The 25,838-nt window shown below is 40.0% G+C and overlaps 1 protein-coding gene across 1 annotated transcript in view; it reads left to right on the top strand.

The window, feature by feature from the left end:
- The first annotated feature begins 2,853 nt into the window (after positions 1-2,853).
- PCOLCE2 (procollagen C-endopeptidase enhancer 2) overlaps positions 2,854-25,838 on the top strand; it is a 32,222-nt gene continuing 9,237 nt past the window's right edge. The window contains exons 1-6 of the mRNA XM_075158313.1: positions 2,854-3,288; positions 4,307-4,415; positions 12,260-12,515; positions 14,173-14,297; positions 17,390-17,526; positions 22,310-22,464. Coding sequence (XP_075014414.1) covers positions 3,200-3,288; positions 4,307-4,415; positions 12,260-12,515; positions 14,173-14,297; positions 17,390-17,526; positions 22,310-22,464 — 871 coding nt within the window. The 5' untranslated portion in view covers positions 2,854-3,199. The remainder of the gene's footprint in view (positions 3,289-4,306; positions 4,416-12,259; positions 12,516-14,172; positions 14,298-17,389; positions 17,527-22,309; positions 22,465-25,838) is intronic.

Raw genomic sequence — 25,838 nt, 5'->3', positions numbered from 1 at the left:
AGGACAGCGGGCATTTTTTATAATTACTATGGCACGAGCTCTGTAGTTTAAATATTAAATAGTTTATCACTAAAGATTCATCACTCCAAGCCTGTAGATGCCACGCCTCAGGGACACATGCAACAGAAAATAGTTTTTGTTCTACCTCCAGCAAGCAACTACATTAGAAAAGAAAGAAAAGTTACTTGTGTCGCAGTCAACTGTCAAGAGTTAGACATTTTTTGTGCACGTTAATACAGACTCTTTGCTTATGCAACTCCATACTATTTTTGTCACATAATCTATGCGTCATTTATGCAAAGAATACATACACAAGGCAGCATAATTAAGATTGCATGAGAGACTATAAATCTGTCATCTTTTGGTATTGAGCTTAAAACCTTTATAGCTTAATTTATACCCATTTCCTACATACAATTTCTAACTTTGCATTTCACAGCTTTATCCTGCAAAGACAGGGACTCTAGCAGATGCTGATCGAGCAGCTTCCTGACTTCAAAAATGAAGTATCATCAATTTATGAAAGGGTTTATTTGATTTGGTTCCCTGCAAGAGTAGGGGACTGGGCTTGGCGAATAAGACCCATTTCTGTCTTCCTAACATACTAACCTAGCTTAAGATTAATGTCAGTGCTAACACCTTTATTTATGGGTAATTACTTACTGGCCTTTTACTTTTCTGATCCTTCTGCAGCCATTGATGGAAACCAGCCAGACGTCTCTGGTTTAGTTCATGGGTGAATTCTTCTCTAGCAACATCATTTACATTTGGTAAATACAGTTTAATTTAGACTGAGTGCCTTGTTTGTAGTCTGTAATTTAGGGTGTGTTCTCGGATAGCCAATGCCAGGGAGTGATGCTGCTGTTGTTCCCGATACGGCAAAGGTGCAGGAGCCTGGCTGCACGTGCTGCATACGGATGTGGAGGGCTTTCTCAGCAGCCTGTTCTCTGCCTCAATTTGCTCCTCAGGTCTGAATTGACCCTCTGCTGCACAGATCTGTAGATATTATTGGGTGGTAATGCAGAACTTATTATCACATTAACTGTTCAGAAGTTTAAAACTGTTAAAAGTCTGCAGCAACCACATGTAAAAGAGTCCTTGGACGTGTAATCCATGGTAACTAACAGCCTTTGTTGGTGGTTCTGCATGGAGCCAGCTCTTCAGTGGATATAAGGCCTCAAATATTTTCTTGTTGTTAAATAGTGGGTCTTCTCTATACTTTAAAAATATTGTCAATCAGAGAAGAGCAGCAGGGAATGCATGTGTCTGTAGTGTGAGGATTACACAGCTCTCTATCATATACATTGACTTCCATATCTAGCAATTTTTCTTAATGTTACATTACCTTCATGACTAAAACCAGTATACCCAGAGTTAGTGGTTAAACTTTTGGCTGCTAACCAGCATCCTGTTGGTCATGGAGTAAGTAAATGTGTCCTTTTTAGCGTTTTTATTTCCCATTTCTGTTACTTCAAATCAGTTCAAAACACAGCTGCAAATATTATCTCTGCTCTGACCACATTATGATCTTCTCCGTTTCCCCAGCCCCCTTTTTGTGGACTGGGCTCCCTGCCCCAATCCTTCACCAAGCCTTGCCTAGGTGTGTCCTGCTCCTTCCTCCAGTCCCACTGGGGGATGTGGGGCTGCCCCTCCTCAGGGCTGCAGGCCAGGGACTCCCACCCGGCTGCCGACACACGTGCCCTCATACAAAACCTGGGCCTCTGCAAAACCCGTGCACACCTCAGCCTCTGCTCTTTGTTGTCTTCCATTGCCTCTGTGCACACAGGAACGCTGTTGGCACCTCTTACTTACCAGCTGTCTTGCAGGCTGCCTCCAAATATCTGGGACATCCCAATAGCAGCTGCACCTCTCCCACACAAATCCTCTTGGAAATTTAGCAAGCATGGATCCAGGTTATTCTACTGCTTTCTTCATCCAGCACTGCAGAAAGGAGAGTACAGGTATTACATCTGCTACATTGCAGTATCCACTTTCTGTTTGATCCTCAGAGCATCCTCTCTAATCCACAGCACTTCTTTAAAGCCTTGGAAGTGGGACCGCCCTTCTTTATATTTTGCAAGAATAGGAACGCTTAATAAATAAGCTAAAAATAAGATAATAGGTTTATATTCCGCCTTGCATGCAGCAGAATTTCTGTTTAGTTCCTCCAACTGAAGTCTTTGCTTCAGTTGGCTGTGCCTAAACACTTTACTACAGACTTACCTTCTTCGCCTGCAAGAGGTATATACGGGAAAAAGCCACTTAAAGCGAGAAGAGGGGCAGGCTCTTATTAAAACAATCCTTAGAAGATAAATTATCATTTATTGACATGATAATCTGTATGTTATCATCCAATAGCACTAACAATGTGGTTTCTGTAGACGGTTTTTAACATGTCAAGTTTTCTTGCGTTCAATAAGAATACTGACTTAATTTTTCATTTCTTTTCTCAGTCAAACAGCTTTGGCCCAAATCCTACAAACACACAAGCATTGAGTTCATTACTGTGAGCTCTGCCACAGCCCTTTAAAGAGTATCTTTCACAGCCAGAGTGAAAAGGCTACTAAAATGGGTCAAGATTACCAACTGGTAAACAAAATGAGGCATTTTAAGTTTACTTTAGAATTTAAATAAAGAAGAAATTTTAAAGTAGCATTACTATTTTTCAAGCATTGGCGAAGCTGTACACGATTGCACAAATGGTGACACTGAGTTCATTCATGATCTGGACAAACACCCCCACTGTGCCACCTGAGGACAGGGAGCAGGGCGTTGCAGGAGGCTGCGGGATTTGGGGCGATCCCGCTGACGGGGGGTCGCTGCGGCTCCGTCGCTGCGCGCTCCTTCAGCCCCTGCGTGCGCAAAGTACGCGGTGCCGGAGGTGCCCCCCGGGGCCGAGACTGCAGCACCACCGCTCACCTCCCCCGGGAGACACCGCGGCGGGGCTGGGCACACCCGGGGCAGGGCCCCCAGGAGAAAGGGGAAGCCGGTGGCGCCCGCCGCTCCGCGGCCGCGCAGCGCCGCGCCCCACGGAGGGAGGGCGGGCGGCCCTGCCCGGCCCCGGGGGCGGAGGGCCGCGGAAGCCTTTGCCTCCTCCCCCGGCCCCAGCGCACACGGGAGGAGCAGGCGGCAGCGGAGGAGCGGCTCCACGGCCCCAGCCCTGCCCCAGCCCTGCCCCAGCCGCCGCCGCCGCCCGGAGATGCCGCCCGCCGCCCCGCGGCCGCCGCTGCCGCTGCTGCTGCCGCTGCTGCTGCTGGCGGCGGCGCGCCCCGCGGCCCCGCCGCACAGGTACCGCGCGTCCCTTCGCGCCCGCGCAGCGCTGCGCTGCCCCGCGCACGGCTGCGCCCCCCCACCCCTCCCACCCTCCGCAGGAGCGGTGCCCACCGCGCGTCCGTGGGGTGCGCGGACACCTCCCCGCGTGTCTTATTGCCCGTTACTGCATCAAGGGAGGGCACGGAGAGGGGCTTTTTCTACGGAAACGGGCCACTGCGAGAGCAGCCCCGTATGATATGTAACATAACATTATAATGTGATATGATACAATATCCCAACATCTAAAGCTCAGCAGGGCGTTCGCTCACCCTCGTGTCCTCAGCAGTAACGCTGTGGTTCTGCGCAGGGGTTTTTCAGGGCTCCTCGCGTGTCCCCGCAGCGCGGCCCCGGGCCGGGGCAGGGGCGGGCACCTGACCTGAGCCCTGAGCGTCCTCACACCGGCAAAATGAGGACGTGCGGTTCATCACCAGGCTGGAGTAGCAGGACTTGCGCGCATGGTGGATCGTGTTCCTGTGGTATAGAAAACTTCCAAAGCGACTTGCTTGATTGAAATATCTAAATTCAAAGCATTTCAGGGTGGAATAGAACGGAATTATAAGTTATTTTTATTATTGTGCTACTTAAACTACTATTATATATACCATAAAAAGTCATTACTAATGACTTTTTAATAATTATTTTTTCCTTATAATAGCAATTTGTAGTGATGTATCACACCACCACACCTTATATCTTATGAATTAAAAAAGGAGGGAAGAATAACAGTCTGTGTAAACGCAGAATTATGGTCCAAGTAGTTAATTTTCTCTATGCCTAAGTTTGCGTGTTAAGTTGCACATTCTGTGTCAACAGTGAAATTATTAAGTGATGAAACGTATGTTTAAAGTTAGCAATGTTTTTAGGCATTTAAGCTGTGTTTTTAAGTATAAGACAGTTTTTAAGTATAAGACAGTAAGAATGCCTCTTTACTATTCTACAAAGAATAAATGAAATATATTTAAAAATTAAGCACTATTTTTCCTATTATTCTCAGGCCTACATTTACATGTGGAGGAGTTGTATCTGGAGAGTCAGGGTTTATTGGGAGTGAAGGATTTCCTGGAGTCTACCCTCCAAACAGCAAATGTACTTGGAAAATCACAGTAAGAATTTTTAATATCACAAAATCAGTGCTGAAGACAATGAAGAGCTATTTGTTGTTAATGTCAGTGTTTTATATGGGATAACATGTGCAATAATGAACTCAGTAACTCGGAGCAGCTCAAATATCTGGAGCGTTTTAGGGTTGCTGCAATATGGTAATAGTGGCTGAAATAGAACTGACCTTGCCTAATGTTGGAAGCAAATTTTCATTGACTTCCATAGATACACCTCTAATTGTTTTAAATTAACCCACTTGAAAGCAAACATCTACTCTTCCAGTCACTGCAGAAAGCAATAGTTAGTTAGATCAAATGGATTAAAGTAAAGCTTTGAGGTGTAGATAATGAAAAGCAAATTCCGTTGGCAAGATGACATAGAAAAAGTTTAAAACAAAAACAAAAAATTCAGGCAGGTTTGCTTGTAGTGTTCTAATAACAATGTTCTGCCAGCCAGGACATCTGGAGTATGTCATACAGCAAGCTGACAAAGCAATAGCAAAGTGTTGTTACATTTATAAATGACCATGCGAAAGCATGTGATACAATTGATATTTTGATGCTGAAATGAGACTGTAGGGCAGAGACATCGTATCCATGGACAACAAATACCATTAAACAACTAGGACTAAACGCTCCAGTGCTGGATATCTCCTTATCCACAGACTCAGAGAAAGGGATTTCCTCACATCTGCACAAATTAAGCCCTCCAAAATTGCCCACCAAATTTCCTCTCTATTTTTTAGGCACAGTACACTAAGAACTCCTGTGACATTCAGGCCTAGAATATGGGCTTTACAGAAAAAAAAGACGTATAAGAAAGCATAAAAAAAATAAATTGTGTGTTGATGGGATCACTAAAGACAACTTCAGTTCAAAGACTGCTTTACAGGTTAGGTGTTGGCAGTAGAATAGGATGTCACAGGATAATTGTCTCCTGCTACTATAGAGATGCTGACGCAAAGCAGGAGACATTGATCTGTTTACAGTGTTCGGTTAAAACGACTCTTGTACCAAACGAGTGATGTAATTTTAATCATTTTATCTGAAGGATACCAGTGAAGCTGCAACAGTTGCTTTCTGCACCTTTATGTTGCATTATTATTAGGGCCAAGTTAGAGGTTACCTTTAATCTGTGACTGACTTTATCCAGAAGAGTATGATGTAAAATACAGTGTATGCTCATAAACAAACTTGCTTTCTGCTGTTGAGGTGCTGAGATTACAGAAATTAGTGTGGCCCACTTTACAATCTGAAGAGCAGACGCAAATTGCATTTGGAATCATACACATATGCCTTAAATAAGAGAGAAAAAAAATCCAAAGTTAGTTTACCAATATAACTCAGTATTAGATCTTCAAAAGTTGAAAATTGAATCTGGAGGGAAATAATAATTTTGATTATAACAGCATAAAGTTTTTACCATTAAAAAATTCAGATTACAAATGGAGGCAGCACTGAGGAAGCATTTACTGAAGCATCCCATGGATCTGCCCTTTCATCGTATATTGGGGGTAGAGGAAGAGAGAACAATTGATTGTATTTTAAAAGTCCATACTGAGTGGTTTCATTGCAGACTTAATGTGGCTGTTGCCAATGCGAGCATCCAGGTTAGCCTGGACATTGTGAGAAACTTTACCACAAAGCTGTAGCAGAGCTGTGTCTGCACTCGGGCTTTATTGACCATGGGAGGAACTCGGTGGCTTCTGGCGTTTCATGATCATACTGACTCCCACTTTTCTGCTGTGCTGGCATTTACTCCTGCTCTTCGACTGCTGCATGCCTATTCTCTGTAGCTTGCCCAAAGCCAGAAAAGGGCTGCACAACTGTAGTAGTCCAAGGCTTTCTTGCACCCCCATCTCATTTAATCCCTATTAGACAATATTGTTCACTAAGCCAAGCTGATTTTTTCCCCCATCAACTGTGTAGAACGCCCTGTCTTTTGGATGCGCAGGAAGGATGTAGGGAAGGCAAGGACTACAAACTTGCAAGACTAAGCCTCACCCTCTTTAAATAGAGGATGACTTACCAAACTGAGGGGAAGTGGTACACTCAAAGGTCTGGTTAACCTGAATTTAAACAGCAAAATCCTTTCACTAGATAGTGCTGAGGCTCAGAGTAGCTTGCAGTAGCACCCAAGAAAGCCATTTACACTGCCATGAAGAAATGTGCTGTAGTTACTGTCAGGCTTCCTCATTTAGCATTCGATCTTAGAAGATGACTAAGACTTTTTGCCTGTCCATTTTAGCCAAGGGCTGTGAACACCTTCCTGAAAACACTCTGCCTAATGCAGGATCTGACAAGTCTGCAAGACTGGAAGAGACATTGATTCACTTTGTGTCTGCGTCATGAGAAGCATGAAGCTGTTGTTTTCTCAACTACAGGATCTCATCGTCTATAGAAGAAATCCATAGACAGGCAGAGTGACAGCTAATTCCTTCTTTAGAAGAAAATAGGTTTAGAAAATGTTATGGGTAATACAGATAAAGCAATGTAGCATTCAGGTATCAGCTGAAATCTTTCCAACTGGTTTGCTAAAGCTAGAAGAGTCTCTCTAACTCAATTATGGTTCTGTTATTTCAAGAGACTGGGACTTTTTCAGCTGGCTAAAGAAAACAGCTTCTCTATTCTAAGAGCTCTAAGCAGTGTTCAGCACATGCTTGTGGTTATATTACAACCTTGGCAGACTACCCAGCAGCTTTCAGCTAGCTTTGCTAAGAAGTCATTTGTACAGCTATTTCCTTTCCTATAGTAATGTATATATTTTTATCTAAAATATGTCATATACATTTACTTTTAATACTCTGTAATCCTTCTTGGCCATCGCCTCACATAAACGTGTCACGTAGTCCAAGAATCTGGACTGCTGTCTGTGTTTTTCTGGCAGACTGTGTAGTTCCCATAAAACTCTAACAACTTTATGTGCAACAATAATACTGAAGACTGTGAGAGTTATGTAAGGTTATATTTTTATAGGTTCAGGAGCTGTGCTCCAGCAGGTTTGCTGACAACAAGCAAGGTTTGAAAAATTTACTTATCAGGGGAGTTGGGAATCTGCCCTGGGGGAGTGAAATATTTTAAAGCATTTTCTCTACGTTTTAAGGATTCATTTTCCCATATCATTGTGAAACTGCCTTTCCAGTAGAGAACAGATCTCACGCATGGTTGTATTGCCAGAAAAGAAATAGCTGAACAGAATCTAGTGTCTTTTTCAGGGAGAACAAGCTAATATGAATTTTTTAAAAATTGTTCCTTTGTGGCTGGAGAGGACGGAGCTAGGGAACAAGTGACTAGGCAGGAATTGTGGTTCTTCCCAGGAGGTAAATCCAAATAACTTCCACATTCATTCTCAATAGAGAGGAATAATATGTTTGGCTTGCAGGTAGCTGATGCATTTTTCAAGTCTACCTAGGACTGCTGTGGCAAAACATACAATCAGCATTTTGGTATTAAATACATACCGAAATATATTGAACCCATATACAATATAGGTTTAAAAATTAGGCGAAACATTTTTCTCAGAAAGTTGGCATTTAAGTTTTTTTCCCTAACAAAAGATTATTTTTGAAGCAAATAATCTAAACCAAGTAATTTTGAAAAGAATGACAGTTTGGGAATCCTCCCCAGAAACTGAGAGAGGCACAATGGTGAAGAGGGCTTTGCGTTCAGTCAGAACAACAACAGAGAAACAGCTTAACTACTTTAAATGTAAGTAAACTTTGATTAACATTATATGAAATACCTGTGATGAACAATAACCAAAAAAAAAATCTAAGGACTTTATTGTGTGGTGGGTTGTATATATAAAATAATCATGCTCTTTTGAAGAGGTTAATAAACTACATGGATGATTTTAGGGAATTATGCTCTAGAAAAACTCCCCCTAAAAGTTCAGGGAGTGCTGTTTTCCTTTAGCCTTCAATAGGAGTAAGGCATATGAGTTTAACGTCATGATTTCTGATCCTAAAGAAGTTCATAGAGTTAAAATAAGAAGGGAAGCAGAAGGCAAGTATGGGTCAGTCACTCTCAGTGTGACTAGGAGAGGCAGAAGCTAAAGTGCATCTGTCATTGAAAGATACCAGCTGGATGGATAAAACAGAAAAATAAGGCGCACCCTGCAGGGAAAACATCACATATTCTTCCTTTGTCTCCTCTCTCTCTTTTTTTTTTTTTCTTATTTTATTCTTAAGAGCTGCAATTCCTTCCAATTCTTCCTCTGAGGTATCCCATCATCCTACTGCATCAGACATGGCTCAAAGTAAACAATACTGAGTCATGCTGGCCTTTGCTTTCTCCCCTGTGTTTCTCATGGAGCAATATTTTAAATGTCCTAGGATAAACATTGGCAGATTTTAGCACATTAGTTTTCAACATTTAAAAAAGGGAAATGGTAGAAATGAAAGAAAAATATTGTTTTGCAAAGACGCCTGTATTTAGGGTGGGATTCCTTGGGAGTAGCTGCAAACTGGAGCGGCTGCTGCCAGAATGTGGAATCACCATCCTCTGCACTCTTCAATGTCATCTGATGAGACCACAAACTTTTAATTGATTTAACATGCTGGAACAAATTTGTTATTTTTGTGAATAATGACAAGTACTATTTTAATAAGCAATGACATTATTTTATAAAGTAATGGCAGTAAGTAGTGACTGTGATTAAGGGCCCCAGTTTACACATTTCTGTAAATGACTTATCTCCCCAAATTCAGTTAAATGTGAGCAAGGATTATTCCGACAACTAAAATCTGGAGTAGGCTCCTTGTTAAACATTCACGACCATGTGGCTGAGTTTTTCCTACACATTTTCTTACAAATTGTCATGAAACAAAACTTAGAAACTCAGTATATCTGTGGGGAACAGTCTTGACCAAGATCAAGTAGACTGAACAAATAGAAGCTAGAGAGATTAAAAACTATAATGAAATATAATTAGATAATGTAATGTAGTATAGTATAACATAGTCAATGGTGGAGAGAGGAGAAGGAAGCATACAACGCTGCACAGAATTACTTATACCATGAAACAGAAAACCCAAGACTTGAGTGAATGGTTGGCTGGCAGTTCAGAGTTTGGCTGCTTTACCAGCGTCCTCTCCCTCTTGAGCGCAGGTCAGTCCCATGTCCTGGTTCCCCGTGCCCCACTTGGGGCAGCATGAGGAGCAGAATACCCGGGGGTAGGACTGAGTGCCTTGAGGCTGGCGTAAGCAGAGCAGCCGGCTCAATATGCTTGTGGAACAAAGCTGTCAATGAGCACCCATCGGCATTACTGAGGGATAACCACCTGGCTAAATCTGAATGCATTTCTACAAGGACAGCGAAAAGACCTTTTCTTACCCCAGAACCAGCCACCTCTCAGATTTCAACTTCCTTCTTCAAACTCTGGGAGGGAGTAGGTGTCTTCAAAGAAGCAATTCAAGCTGAGAAAGTAGGGAAAAAATCTCATAAACACTGACAAAACTAGTTAACCTAATATGATAGAGCAACTTCTGCTCAACTTTCAGAAACAGTGGAAGGAAAAGGGGAAACTTATTACAGATGGGTAAGTTGTAGCAAATCTGCAAGACACTGTAGCAGAAAATGTTGCACAATCTTAACTGTAGGCATAACAGCTCAGGCTGTTTTAAAACATGATAATCTTTAAAGGTCACCTCATTTGGATCCTGTTGTACCAGTTGTACAAACTTACGAATAATGAGTGTTCCACCCCAAAAGAGCATATGTTGTTTTACACACCTACTTCTGGAAAAAAGGCTACTTAAATTTAACTGCCTAAATCTGACTTTATCTGACTAACTTTACAGCCAGCATTTTTGAACTGATTTGTCCGGTCACGTAGAGTTTGTAGGAAAACCATAAATAACATTCAGGTCTTCTGACAGGAATACCAAATTCCTTTTAGCTCTTTTCCTGTTAAAATGACCATGTCTTAATGCTTCTTAGTGATTCAGACCAGAAGACAAGTGAATGCAATAATAAGAGATTTAGTTATGAGAGCAGTGATTCAAGGACTCATATTACTTTCACAGAATATCTTACAACATGACCGTGTGTCTGTATTGGCCTTATGCTAACTAAATATACATGTGGGTTATTTTCTGATACCAGCTATAGGGCTTGCTCACTTCAGTAGTGTGAGCTTTAAACCTAACATCTGGCTTTTAAGTTTTCTAAAACATAGTCATTGTGCTTTGGAATTTCTGGGTAAGATTAGATGAGTTTTGTGGTTTTGATGTTGTAGTAGTAGTAGTAGTGATTTACGTCAGCACAGGGGAACTGAATGCATTTTTGAGAGAACTCTGAACTTACAGGAAAATACTCTGAAACCAGCAACAGGAACTGAGCGGGGCTGGTCAGCCAATGTGTACGTGAGCCTCGGGCAGTTGAAAACAGCTCATGCAGAAGTCTGTACTGCTGCAGGATCAGTATCAGCACTGGACATAAAAGCAGCCGCATGAATGAGTAACCTTAACATATCTACAGCACATTTTTCACTACATCTAGAGCTGCTGCTTGTATTAGTATCTTCTGTGGGTTAAGTGGTCACTTCCATCTATAGCACTTCCAGCTATACCTGACAAGGCATTTTTAACTGTTGAAACTCACAACATTAAAACACTGTTTGATAATTTCATACAGGAACAGTTTAGTTATAGTTTATCTCACACTGGTGTTCTAAAATGAGTCACTGTCAAGGAAGGAAAAAATTAATGAACTCTTAAATAAAGTGGCTTAAATATGGACTTATTGCAGATATATTAAGTGTGTGTGATATATTTAAAGCAGAAAATAATAGCTGTGTCTCAGTAAAATAGAACAGCTGCAATTATTTTAATAGGTAACCACTCTACCGGGCTATGAATTGAAGGCAGATAATTACACCCTGCCTATCTAGGGTCCCTCTATACTTTAAAATACCGTTTCCCTTCTTCCTGTCCTGCTGCATAGCATTGAGTGCTCTGTTAGAATAGTTTTCACTTCTCAGTATGCTTTTATTCTCTTAAAAGCTTGCAACTCTATCCCAGGAAATGTTCTCCTCCTTGTAAACTATTATGCTCTCTTAATTTACATCCTTCTCAGTACTCTTGCCTCTTTCACAATGTCCACAGATGCAGACACATAAGAGTATTTGCCTTGTCTTATGTTTCCTCAGACGTTTCAGAAAACAAAACTCTTTTCTGTATTGAGGACACCGACTAATCGTTCTTTTGAACTCCGTGTTTATAGTTTTACATATTCTTTCCAAATATAATTCTTTCACTGCAGCCTTCAAGCTAAATGTACCGACTCAAATAACTAAATATTAGGGTTGTACAGCATTAGCCATTAAGTTTCAAATTTTATGTATAAATGTAAGTCGTGTGTCAGTAAATAAAAAAATTCTTCAAACTATGAAACTTTATGACACAAATGAGCAAGATAAGAGAGGCCATTTCATTTGCTCAAAATTGTAAATTGCTTGTTCCATATTTTCTTTTAAAACCATATTAATCTCATCCTCTTCACCTTACTTGGTGACAGGGAGCTGCATGGCTGATCACATACTTTCAGCAGAAAATAAGAGAAACGTGCCAAGCTGAACCGGGCGGTGATGGCATATAATCAACTATATGAGCCTGGCTAGATAATACTGTGGATCGGGAAGAAGATTATGGCAACAGAGATGGCCAGAGCTTTGTTTTTACGATTGGTCCAATATGATTTTAAAAACCACTCTGACTGGAGTATAGTTGACAAAAAGAGCTTACCTGGCGAGAAGTGAAGGATATGAAAATACTCATGCAAATAATGGGATCAGATAGATATGTGGTGTCAGTCACACTTCAAGATACATCTCCCTCTCTCTGCAGGTCCCAGAAGGAAAAGTGGTGGTTCTTTCTTTTAGATATTTAGACCTGGAAAGTGACAACTTGTGCCGATATGATTTTGTGGATATATACAATGGCCATGCCAATGGACAACGCATCGGCAGGTTCTGTGGTACTGTGAAACCAGGTGCCCTTGTATCCAACAGCAATAAAATGTTGGTGCAGATGACTTCAGATGCTAATACTGCTGGAAGTGGATTCATTGCGAAGTTTTCTGCAGCAGAACCACATGAAAGAGGTAATTAACAATTACGTATGTGCTGAAGACAAATATAACTGTACAACTCTATGGAGAACCACATTAATGCTTAAAAAGATGTGATGCCAGAGATATTGGGGATTGTGCTGTTCAACGTATTAATTAATTATCTTTCTTAGCACATAGCAAAGTATAACTGTTTAGCCATCGCAGTTAATCAAAGTAGTAAAGAGGAAGGCTAACTATTTTAAGAGTTGCGGAAAAACTGCACCTTGTACCCATATGGTAATGGCTAGTCAATAAAATAGCAGATGAAATTCAATATAGATTAATGTCGCAAATACGGGGAAAACACCCTAACTTTATGTACAGTACAATGGACTCTGAATTGACTATTACTGCTTAGGAATGAGATCTTAGGTTTAAAATAGATAATTTATGAAAACAATAGTTAAGCATCAATCCAGTGCTCAATAGGTATCAAAAAAAGAAACAGAAACTTAACAATTTTTTGAAAAGGGAATAAAGACCATAAGGCATCTACGTCTTGAATACTGTGTGCCATTCTGATGTTCCCATCTCAGAACAGGATATAATAAAACTATCAGAAGCAATCAGAGACAAGAAGTATGATAGAGTTAAAGAACATCTTCTACACAAACACCAGCTGTACAGCATGGGCCTCTTCACGCTGGAAAAGAGAAGGTCAAGGGGAGTGTAGGAGAGGGCTCTGAAGTCATGACTGGTACGGAGAAAGTGAACGGGGACCACATTACTGTCTCTTCTAACACAAAAACCAGATGAGCAAGTGGCTGCAAAGGAACGGAGAGGGTGATTTTTCTCAGTGAGCTGTTAAGTGATGGAGTGCTGTGCCAGGGGACATTGTGGATTGTCAATTTCTACACTGGTTTAAAAACAATTAGAAAAACATATGAAAAAAAAATTTCTTAGGTATTATTAAACATAAAGGCATTGCCTTGTGCTTGGGAAGACCATGAACTGCGAGAAGCTGGGAGGTTACAGGGAGGTGGTATCGCCCTGCTCAGTGACTCTTTTTCAAGGCTTTTGCTATTAGCATGATGCCAGACAGTCAGGTTGTTGGGCAGACGCAGTGCAGGTGATTTATTAGTCCTTCCACTTGTATCCCTGTATTGATAACTTCTTGAAAGATATATTAAACGACTGTGACGTGATAGACTTAATTTAATAAAGAAGGTTTATAATCGTATTATAAATAACAATTACATACGTGATGTAACTTTGTAATTTGGGACTGGGAGGAGGAGATACGGAGGAAAAAAACACTCTCTGCATGGGCTCTCCACAGGCTGCAGTTCCTTTGGGAATGCCCGTCAGCCCCGGCACATCTCCCCACGGGGTGCGGGGATGGCTGCTCCAGCACCTCCGGCTCCTCCGACCCTGGTGTTAGCAGGAATGCTTCTCTCTCTTTTTTTTACCCCCCTCTTTGTCTACATCTGGATTTTCTGCCCTTTATTAAATACATTTTCCCAGAGGTGCCACCAGCTGAGCTGAAGGGCTCAGCTGCGTCCTGTGGTGGGGCCATGGCAGAGGCGGCCAGAACCGGCTGGGACCGGCTGTGCCTCCCTCACTGAGGCCCTGCAGTAAAACAAGTGCGTGACACGGGTTACCTGCATCCCTGCTGCGCTTTGGTCAGCATGGTGCGCTGTACTTGCAGGGGATCAGTACTGTGGGGGACGACTGGAGAAGCCGTCGGGGTCCTTCCAAACACCCAACTGGCCGGAGCGAGACTACCCAGCGGGAGTCACCTGCTCCTGGCACATCGTCGCCCCGAAGAACCAGGTAAGGCACTGCCGTTGCCCCACCTGGCGCGGCCCAGCTCCACTGCCTGCAAGGACTAACCCCTCATCAACAGCCTGCTCACACAACACGCTGCCTGCGTTGCACTGGAGCAGTAAAAATGCTATCTGGCCGAAATCTAAAGTTGGGTACGTGCAAGGAGTGCAGGCACAGCTACGCTCCAGCGATACCCGCCTTCCTGTCATCTACTACCTGGCTCACTCCAGTAACTCCTGTGCTTTCTCAACACTGTATGTCCTCCTCTGTGCATTGATACATTCCCCTAAATTAAACTTTTTAAAGTATCTGTGACTGGTGAGGCTTTTAAAACAGATTTTTTTTAAAGACAATTTTGTTAATTAACAAAACATCATGCAAATTAAGTTAGGACAAGTGATCATTTCAGGACCAAACATCATGATGACCAATGCTAGATTTAAGCCTAACAACATTTGTAGCATTTTCGGTGTTGCTGCATTTTGTTATTGAGGTAGCCAGGCAAAGCTGATTTAATTTATTAAAAGCAGAAATTATTTTATTTTGCTTACAGTACAGGGAATATATTCGAATGTGTCCTGCACAGGGATTTTCAGTGTACACTTCATAAAGTTTGTTTTATTTCATATTTTGAAGGCTCCACCTCATAGCATGCTTCCTTAATTAGCCAGATGCCATCAGAGCATGTGTTACCACTTCATTAAGACCTGAAGAGATGTGACGGCAGACCAAGAGGGCTCATTTGCCACACATGGCAAACTCAAGTGTGTTCCCTACGCTGTAGGGCTAATCTCAATCCTAGCTTCACATTTTCTGGTTGTTGCCGAGCCATCTGCTCTGTACCTTGGCAAGAATTCTACAATGATTGAATGTTTTGGTCATCCAAGCATGTTTGGTAGGTTGCTTTTCTTACCACGTCCAGTTTTTTAAATTCTTCTACATGTAAACACAACTTTCCTCTTAATCTTCTGCTCATGACCATAATCCTCCAAATAAAAAAAGCTGCCCCAGATAAATATATTCTTCAGATCTTTCATACTTTTCCATTTACCAAGATATTTTCTCCCTTGAACTGAAGCAGTATGTCAGCTTAGTCTTCCCTGTACTCCTCTTTAATCCACATTCCTTGCTTGCTAGATACAGGTCATTTAACAATCCTATAGATAGGCAGTGATTTTTAAAACCTTATCTGTAAACTGCAGATTACTATGGTTCTTTCCAAATATCTCTAGATAAGCCTAAAAACTTTCCCTAAGCTTGTAAAGAAGATTTAAGAAAGGCTATAGAAGCATAAAAATAAGGGCATTATATCCTGTGCCTTTTGAACGCCTGTTCCATAAATCTACAAGTTTCCAAATATGTATTTTTCATATACTGCAATAGTGGTTGTTTGCATGCAAATGAGGCAGAATTTTGACAGTGACAAAAGCCATTTTTGAGGAAGTAGTGAATAAGCATCTCTCTCCAAGTGCAGATGAAAAGCTGTTCCCTCTCCCTTTGCCAAAGTTTAGGTGCTGTTGTCTGTACTTCTCTTTCACAAGCATATGAGAAAACAAGGCACTCTTTTGCTTCTAATACAAACCAATAATTACTTAATTTATTACAGAACATGGAGGAGCTTCTCGTGATGGTGAAGAGCTTCTATTCTATCATGAAATATTTCTTTATTAGTGCAAAGTGCACTTATGAACAATAGTAAAGTAGATATTATGGCCTGCTGTTTTGCCTGTATATGGAAAAATGTAGCATTTCTACTCCAAGTTGCATTACTTCTTTCTACACCATCTTTTTTGATCACAAGCGTATTATTCAGATGGGTACTTCCACTTAAGTGCATTTTTTCATCATGACAACAAGGTTTTTGAAACAAGCCTGTTAACTCATCTCTGAAACCAAGTCCCCCTAGGTTACTCATACTTTATGGGAAACAAAATGATGCCTTATGCATCTGAATAGTGCAAAAGCATATCCAGGCAAAACTAAGACATCAGGTGATAACAGGCTATCATTACTATGAATGTAGAACAAGATCACTTTTGCTATGTCAGTAAATCAAATAAAGTGTATGCAATGTACAAATGACTCATTTTTCTTTGTACAGTCTTAAAAGATTTAATATCATCTTTCTTTGAGACAGACCTTTAAAGAGAAATCCTGCGTATCTACAATCAACACAATTCAGTGTTGTCATTCAAGCCTCATTTGTGCTATTTATGGGAAGGCGATTTAAATACTGTTGTGCTTCATATAAAGAAGCAACCTAAATGCATATATTACCTCTGTTTCAATTGTGCAGTTCTGTTGTGTTTTCCTTTCTTGCTACACACAAATGACAGAATCATACTGCAGGACTTCATTTCGGAGTAGTAAATTCCACTTCTGTTTTCTTATCCATTGTTTTTCTTTCTTAAGCAGAAAAGTCCATAAATACAAAAAATATTGGAGATAATAGCATCAGTACTGGAAATACTAGAGTTATATTAGTTCTCACTTATGACTTGTAAAGCCCCAACATTTATGGAAATCGTGTATGGAAACACAATTCCTTTAACTACTTACTTCCTCTTAGTTTTAGTCTTAATATTTACTAATTTTCTTTCTATCAATATTTTTGTTTCTGACCTTTTTATTTCTGCATCAAGCAAACACAGCATTGGCAACCACAGATGATTCAAGCCCTGCTCTTACCAGTGAAATGGCTCTTACCGACTTTGCCCTTGCTTTTTCTTTAGCATATCTTGAATGATACGATGACACTAAAAGCCCCTTTTCTGTGGTTTAGATTTGTTACGGTTATTTTAAAAGTAACACCTAACACCTACTATCCTGTTTTCATTCACTCATAAAAATAACTTTATCAGAAGTTACTTGCATGTATTTGAGAACAAAATGTTTTATAGAATATTAGAGTCATATGTTGAACTATTTGTTGGAGAGAAGTCACATGGATTAAAATACTTTTCTCTACAATTAAGTGGATTAAGGACTGGAAAGAAAAATCAATTAGTACTTCATATGAAGAGGTAATTTACTATAAGAAGCACTAATAAATTCTGCATATCAAAACCTTAATGGAGTTATTTACACTTTCCCTGCAGCTAATAGAGTTAAAGTTCGAGAAGTTTGATGTGGAGAGGGACAACTACTGCAGATATGACTATGTCGCAGTGTTTAATGGTGGGGAAATCAATGATGCTAAAAGAATTGGGAAGTACTGCGGAGACAGTCCACCGGCGTAAGTAACTTCCTTGAATTATGAACTTCACTACCACTATGTGTCATTTTGCTAACAGTTCTGTACTAGGCTTCTGAAAGATTTTTATTCTTTTTTAAATTAAATATGACATTTTCTACCTCCAGTTGAACATCTAGGAGTTGATTAGTATCTTGTCTCTCCCTAGGTTTTCCCTTTTCTCTCCCTCTCCATGACTAGCCCTGGCTCCAACTCATGTTCTGTCCTGTCCCTCAAGCCTCATTAGAGCACTGTGTAATAACACCAATACTAATGCTAATGCTATTGATATTGGTATAATACCAATATTAATGATAGCTGAACACTAACATCACTTAATATGTATGTTTTGATTATAGATACTGAAGTAAAAGGATCCAGCTGAACTCTCTAGCCCCTTGGCTCATTCCTCACTTTATCTGACTCATTTCCCCCTCAGCCACTTCCCTTCTGCTGGTGCCCTGGCTGCTCCTTGCATCGCTGCTTATCATCTCTTCCATCTGTGCCAAGGCACGTTCTCTCATGGCACAGACTGCTTTCCTGAGCGTGCTGGGTAGCACAGCAGGCTTTCCCCAGCTTTGCTATCAAATTGCTGCCCTCCTCAACACCCCCTCTCCCAAACCACAACTCACCTATCCCCCAAAAAACAACCCATCTCTCCAAGCCTCCCATCCCCTAAAACCACCCCCAACCCAGCCAATGGCACTGTGACTATATAATCAGGTCTAGCAACAGTGGATCATAATTATTCCCCAAAAAAGTGTAAAGCTTTTTGGGTGAGGCTAACTTTCCTTTCCTGTTGTTCCTCTTCCATCAAGCTTCTTAAAGCTGAGTAGCTTTAGAAGATGAAGAGGATGCATTTTGTTTCAAGAAATACAAGCTACTAAAAAAAAAAAAATACATGGAGGTGTGTGACTAGACTTATGTCTCAGAAGTGGCAGCTAGTTTGACTCCCAAGAGCAGCTAATTGTGGTACAGGGGGAGGAGGTGCATGCCTCAGTCTTTCTAAGCATAGCTTGCTAGATTGAGATGTATTGTGAGGGGTTTTTGTGGTTTTTGTTTGGTTGGGTTTTTTAAGGTTATGTAGTATGCCCTCAGGAGACGAGACGAGAGGCAGACATTCTGTAGGACTCTTTTTAAAGCGTGTTTTTAAAGACTTTTCTTCTCCATGCAGCAGCTATGCAATAGCATGACAGTGCTAGAAATAGAATAAGCTTATGCCTATGGACATCTATTAGAAATTTGGCAAGAATTTAATTAAGGATAGGGCTGCACCTGAACTATATTAACTTCAGTTTCCTTCAGCCACCTTAGGCTTTTGGTCTTGAGTTACACTCTTCTTTTTTCTTTCTTTCTTTTTTTTTTTCCTAATTTGAAACTTTCTATGTAAAGACATTTCTTGTACATTAATTTATTTTCAGGCCCCCTTCTTGTAGTAAAGTTAAAAAAGCTGCTCTGTAAAAAGATACTGATAACAGAGAGTCTTATGGGTAAGATTGTTCTTCTAGTGCTAGGTAATTCAGGCCACTAAAATAATGCAAAAGGCTAAATTCTAGCTGTAGTTACATACATAATCACTTCCTTGTTTTCAGGAAAAACTTCACTAGCAAAAGTAAACCATCTTTCCATATTGCCTCCAATCCAAAGGCTGTGAGATGGAGGGAGAGTTACTATTGAGTCCTCAAGGCAAGGAGATAGGTTAGAAATCTTGGACGTTCACTTCCACCTCTTTGCCAAATGACATTCAGAATTTTTCCATTTTTGCCTCACATATGTATTCATAGCAAAGTGACTTCATAAGCTTTATAGCTTAGAGCTTTACCTGGAAACTAAGATGAATTGTTGCCTTGCAGTGCAATGGCACTTGGAGTGACTGCAAATGGACTGAATGGGTCTCCAAATGGGTGATATATTTCTTTGACCTGAATGTTGTAAGCATCTGTATATATTAGATAACAAATCACCATCATCTGAAGTAAAAACACCCTCACAAAAGGAATTCTCTTGCAAACACTCCTTTATCTTTAGACAGAATAAAAAAAGCAACCAGCAGATGACAGACGTTAGTTACATTACTTAATACTTTATCACCAGGTAAACAGGTATTCCATTGATGAGCATAGCATGAGAACCTCCTTGTGACTTTTCAGATCCATCCCTTACAATTCAACTGTTACTGCAGAACAGTAAGGTATTTACCTTCAAGCTACTGTAAAAAAACCCAAAACCTAACAGAATCTTGTATTAGAAGCACTTAACTAGTGATGTTCTGTACAAATACCTTCAGTTCCTGCCATGGGTGTTTTGTTGTGCGCAAGCTGGATCCAAAGCACTGGAGCAAATGGACTTGCTTCCTACTTGAGCAGAGTTTAAGCCAGAAGCATGATTAGAGTCTAGTTTGACTCACTCTATATGTAAGCTGTGACATTTCCAACTGAGGTAAGAACTGAACTCCACAAGATCTTGCCCTTCCCTTGGTTCTCAGAAGGCAGCAGTGAACAACACCCCTTACAGATGAGGCTGGTGGCCTCCAGTCCCTGGGACTTAGCTGCCTCTTTCCAGTTAAAACCTAGCCCAGCTGTGCAAGTATGTTTTGCACTGTCAGGATCTGGTCTTGGCTGACAGGGCAGTGCAAAAGGAAGAAGTGCCAGTTAGCCCCTAGGAGGCAACCAGGAGTATCTTCCTAAACCAGATCTCCCCTGTGGCTCGGCATCTATCCCCACAGTATGTCAAAGCTGTAAATTGGTCTGCCAAACCCTAGTGGGCTTCAAAATATAGACATTTTAGTATGGACTTTGTGCAACAGGCAAATAAGGGCAGAATACCAGGCCACATAGCTTAGAGATAAGATTTCCTGTTACAGAGTATTAGAAGTGTCCTGAAAGCCGATTTTAGGATAGCATTGCTTCCTAATCAGAGATCCAATACAGAGCTTGAACACAGTCACTTTCCCTTGCAGAATTGTATATAGGCAGCTTCTATATCCAGTGAAAGGGGGAAAGTATGGCTTTTGGGGATTTTCCACTAACTCTGCAGAATTCTCATCATAATTTATCAGCTGGGTTCAGAAAAACAGTGAGGACAAGACCAGTGTTGTAGAAGAACCAGAAATCATGGTGTGTAAACTGAATTGTGAGGCAAGCTTTCTATAAAGAGTATTAGTTGTGTGTCTGACACAGTAATTATGCAAGGTGGAACTCATTAACCAGCAGATACAGATAATGTAACGTGGCATTCTGTAACAGAAACAGTATACATCAGAAGTATGACTAAAGTGGATACCTTGAACTCATTTGGTGGATGCAGAGATTAAATCAGATCCAACTGCAGACCAGCAAGCATACAGTGTAACCACATACCTGATTCCTAAATAGAATTACCATGATACATAAATGAATGTGATACATAATAATCACAATTTATTAGGAGAAGTAATTACTCAAAAAAAACCCTGCCTCTCAGACAAAAAGCCTTTTTTAAAAAGACAGGATACACAGACTAGGTCGGATTTTTCAGATTTGGTGTTGTAGTTCTGGTGTCCTGGAATCAGAACAAAGCTCTCAGGCAGCTGATAATCAGTGCCCTCCTATGTCCACAGCCTGTGTCATTACTGCAGCAAGAAAAGCGTAATCTGTGCAACTACCGCGGCATCTGTAAATCTACAGAATTCCAGATTACCAGGCACTTACTTTTGGTTATGTCAGACTCACCCATCTGAGTAAACGGATTCCTGAAACATCTGCCAAAAAAACTGGGAGATGATCACAAATTTTTACTTCAAAAGCCTGATTAAGTGTTTTGAAGAACTCCTACTCATGAACTCTGTCAGACTTGCTGGGAAAAAACAACACAGTCATTTTAGTAAAACTACATCTTAAAACCACTTTCTATTTTGAACCTTTTGCCCTTATATTTATTTTTCTTCCTCTTTCCAAAAACTGTGTTTCTGCTTGAAAAATTTGTGTTACTAATTATTAATGAATATTGAAACAAAGTCTGTGGAAAGCTCAAAAGAATGAGAGAAATGCTGTTTTGGCTAGACTTGCATTCCGTATGATTTTCTCTAACAGTAGTCTTGAATGAAGTCTCATCGCACTACATCCACATCCAAAGGCAGTTAGTGGCACAGAAGGTACTATGCAGTTTGTGAACTGAAAACTAACACACTGAACAGTGCTTGTTCATGACATTTCAAATCCTAAGAAAATAACTCCGTTAGCTCTTCAAGGCCTTGGTAATGAATATCCAATCATTGACAAAAACTGAGCCCACAGAAATAATAACCCAAACATTTTATTTTTAGTGTTTTTGTCAAAGAATTACAGAATCCAACACTGAATTCATTTTCTCAAGGCCTTCCAAATGCGTAATACGTTTTTCATTAAACAAATAAATAAAAAAAAACCATTTACTTACCTCCACTACAAACTGAGAATTTTCTTCAATGTATTTTCCCACTGTGTTAATCTAGAACCTTCCATTCTGTGGAAGTGAAGTCTGCAATGAAGTCAGACAGAAGAATTTGAAGGTACTCATACTGACATAACCTTCAGAAATCAGAGATTTAGATGATTCATCAGAATGAGTTCCATACTCGTAATACCAGTGTCTGACATGCCAGCAAAGAAACATGTATTTTAGTATTAGTCTGGGGGCAGATGCTGCATTCAGACCAATAATTAAAGTGAAGCGCGCTCTCTTTTTTTTGTAAGAAGACTGCTATTAATACTTTTTGTCTTTGACATTCAAAACAATGGAAATATTTTCTTTTGTTTTTCTATTTCAGGCCTATTCTGTCTGAGAGAAATGAGTTGCTCATTCAGTTTTTGTCTGATTTAAGCTTAACAGCTGATGGTTTTATTGGCCATTATAAATTCAGACCAAGAAAGTTACCCACAACTACGGTTCCGCCTACTACCACAACAGTCTCTGCTACCTCAAGTAAGTTTTACTGGCTTTACTTCATTTCTTGAAAAATCAATTATTCCAGGACAAGGAGAGGGTTATGGAAAAATGTCATAGAAAGTATATTAAAAATTACAGTTTTATGGTTTGTTAGTATTTCAAATGTTGAGAGAATGAATTAAAATTAATATACTCAAGGGAGTATCTTAATATACTCAAGGGAGAATCTACTTAACATTATTAAAAGGAAATCTATCCAGGCAGGAGTTCAGTGTAACTCGTCCCAGCTGAGAGAATTTTCCCGTCTCTTCTCAATTTTTGAGAGTTAACTAGCAAATTCCATAGAAGAATGGATGAACAAAATTCTTTTGTATAAGAAATATTTTAGGAAATAGTTTTATTCAAAGGAACTCTTTCTTCTATACAAGTTAATATGTAAAAATCTGAGCATATTTTTCTTCATATAGTTATTAAAATCAAGCAAATTTGGTATAGAAGCCACCTGAGCCCTCTTCAGATTCTGTTGACATCCTGACAACATGACACTCTCCTAGAATTATTTTTATTTAAAAAAAAAAATCAGAGATTGGAACTTATAAAGAAATATGTCACAGTAAAAATAAGTTTCCTTTCATATTTAAGACTACACAGCATGTATGAAAGATCAGAAGAGGATTTCTCCGAAGGTATTGCCAAAACTGCCTCATTACTGAGATACTGAAGGGATAAATTCTCACAATTTCTATAACCTGAACGTGAGAGATTTAACATACAGTTATAGCAGAAAACCAAATTAGTTATGATGTTTTTGCAACACAACCTGATTTGTACTTAAAACGCATCAAAAGTCAGGACAGCAATGGCCTGTCAGCAGGAAACCAAGAAGCTGTGGTGCTTAAATACTGATAATGAAAGGTGTTTTAAGTAGATGAAAATAAACATTATAAAAATGAAGTCATAATGACCTGTAAATCATTCTGATGTGACTGTTACTCTAATAATAAATAATTCAGGTCTTCTTCACTACAAAGCACTTCTTAACGAAGTTGTTAGTTCAACTTGGTCTCAATGAATCCAGGCTGTCAGATATCTCACACTGCATTTGTGTTCAGGGTTTTGCCATTGAGTTTTGCTCTGTGAGCTGTTTGTGTGCGCACGTGCAAAAGAGGTGTACTTTACTAATTAATTCCAAATCAATTTTTATGACAACATCAGTGTTAGAAAATAAAAACAATGCAAAGTCGGCTGAGAGAGGACAACAGAGGGAAGATGTTCAAAAGGACTTGTCAGGCAGACAGAAATAAGAGTCCTTTCAATGTCTGATCAATTACGCATAGTGTAGGCATTTCTGATCTTAAAAACAAACCAAAGCACACCAAACCTCTACAGTTTAGTTAAATTTCTGATCAATCATTTGCATTCAGAAGTGTCCAGTTCAAATAGACTTTGCTTATTATCTTGCTAATCAGACCTGTTCAAACTTGCACAGAACTCCAGGCATTAATAAAATACTTGACTTTAATAGGCACTTTCAAGAATTACCTCAGTGTCTATCTTACATAAAAATATTATCGTGTCCCTGTACTCGGCACTGGTGAGGCCGCACCTCGAATACTGTGTTCAGTTCTGGGCCCCTCACTACAAGAAGGACATGGAGGTGCTGGAGCGTGTCCAGAGAAGGGCAACGAAGCTGGTGAAGGGCCTGGAGAACGAGTCTTAGGAGGAGCGGCTGAGGGAACTGGGGTTGTTTAGCCTGGAGAAGAGGAGGCTGAGGGGAGACCTCATCGCGCTCTACAACTACCTGAAAGGAGGTTGTAGCGAGGTGGGTGTTGGTCTCTTCTCCCAAGTAACAAGCGATAGGACAAGAGGAAATGGCCTCAAGTTGCACCAAGGGAGGTTTAGATTGGACATTAGGAGAAATTACTTTACTGAAAGAGTGGTCAGGCCTTGGACCAGGCTGCCCAGGGAAGTGGTTGAGTCACCATCCCTGGAAGTATTTAAAAGACGTGTAGATGAGGCGCTTAGGGACATGGTTTAGTGGGCGTGGTGGTGTTGGGTTGACGGTTGGACATGATGATCTTAGAGGTCTTTTCCAACCTTAATGATTCTATGAGTCTATGATTAGTACTTGAAGAAATAAATAAATGCTATACAATACATTAATAAAAGTAATGAAGATTAATTCAATACATATGGTTAAGTAATTAATTTTATTTGATTGGATCAAGTCATGCATTTGTTTGTCAATATGGCTACATGTAAAATGGTAGGCAACTAAACTTTTAATTCAGTTCTTCTCCAATTCATATTTTGCTAAAATACCTTACTTGTCTGTACAAACAATAGGCAGCCTCTACTGACAAATCATAACGAAGTTAGTCACCAACCAAAATTTACTAAACTCAAAAGTAAAACTTGAAGTGTTAGCACAAAAAAAAACCCTGAGAGGACCAAACAAAAATATTTTGTAATGCATAATCCCAGTTTTAAATTTATAAAAAACAGAGCACCTCAATACATTTTTGGCAGCTACCATACTGGCATGTATCTGTGACTCATCTACCTGCTACATTTCTTATCTTCCTGATACGGACACTGAATTGAAAGACTCAAGGAACATTAAATTCTTAGTTTTTGTTGTGCTGCATGTAGCATTGAGATAGGAGGTACCTGCCTGACCTAGCAACTGACGCTGTGAGACAGGAAAACTAATTAAATGCCATGGCACCTTGCCAAGCACTAACTGTAATTTGAAATAATAATTTGGAAAATTATCATTTAGTTCAAGTTCTAGGAGCTGAATATAATGTATTATTTCTACATTGTATTCTACACAGAAGTCACTTTATAAAAAGCAACTCAGTGTATAATTAAAAATAGAAATACATACCGGTATGAAAGAACTATGAAGACACATCAAGGCAGTGGAAGTGATAGCAGTGGGAGTTTCACTCCCAGGACCGTGTAGATCTGACTGTAGGACTGAGGCTACATCATGTAGAATATGACCAGATATACCTCCATAGATATAGTAACTTGCTCTTCAGAACACTTTTCCTTGTGGAAGGCATTTAGTTTTCTAGAGTCACACTGAATACCAATCATGTGAAGTCTGGGAAAAAAAAAAAAAAAGAACAAACAACCCCAAATCAATGAAAAATATGGGGTCCAGTTTTTAAACTTTGAATTTGAAAGGCAAAACAGTGAGTATGCAGATCTCCTAACAGTCATGGGCATAACACTGAAGACAAAGTAATTTTAATGCCATTCAGATGAATGTCAGAAACTTGGAAAATTATAAAAAGAATCAATTCATTCAATTAAAAGAGAAGTACAAGTATAAATTACTGATTGGAAAATAAGTCAGAAGTTCTTTTTCAGAAAGTATAGGCTGAATAAAACTTCTGCAA

The sequence above is a fragment of the Calonectris borealis genome, chromosome 9 (genome assembly GCF_964195595.1).
Source record: "Calonectris borealis chromosome 9, bCalBor7.hap1.2, whole genome shotgun sequence".
Lineage (NCBI taxonomy): Eukaryota > Metazoa > Chordata > Aves > Procellariiformes > Procellariidae > Calonectris > Calonectris borealis.
This window is presented reverse-complemented; position numbering and strand designations above follow the sequence as displayed.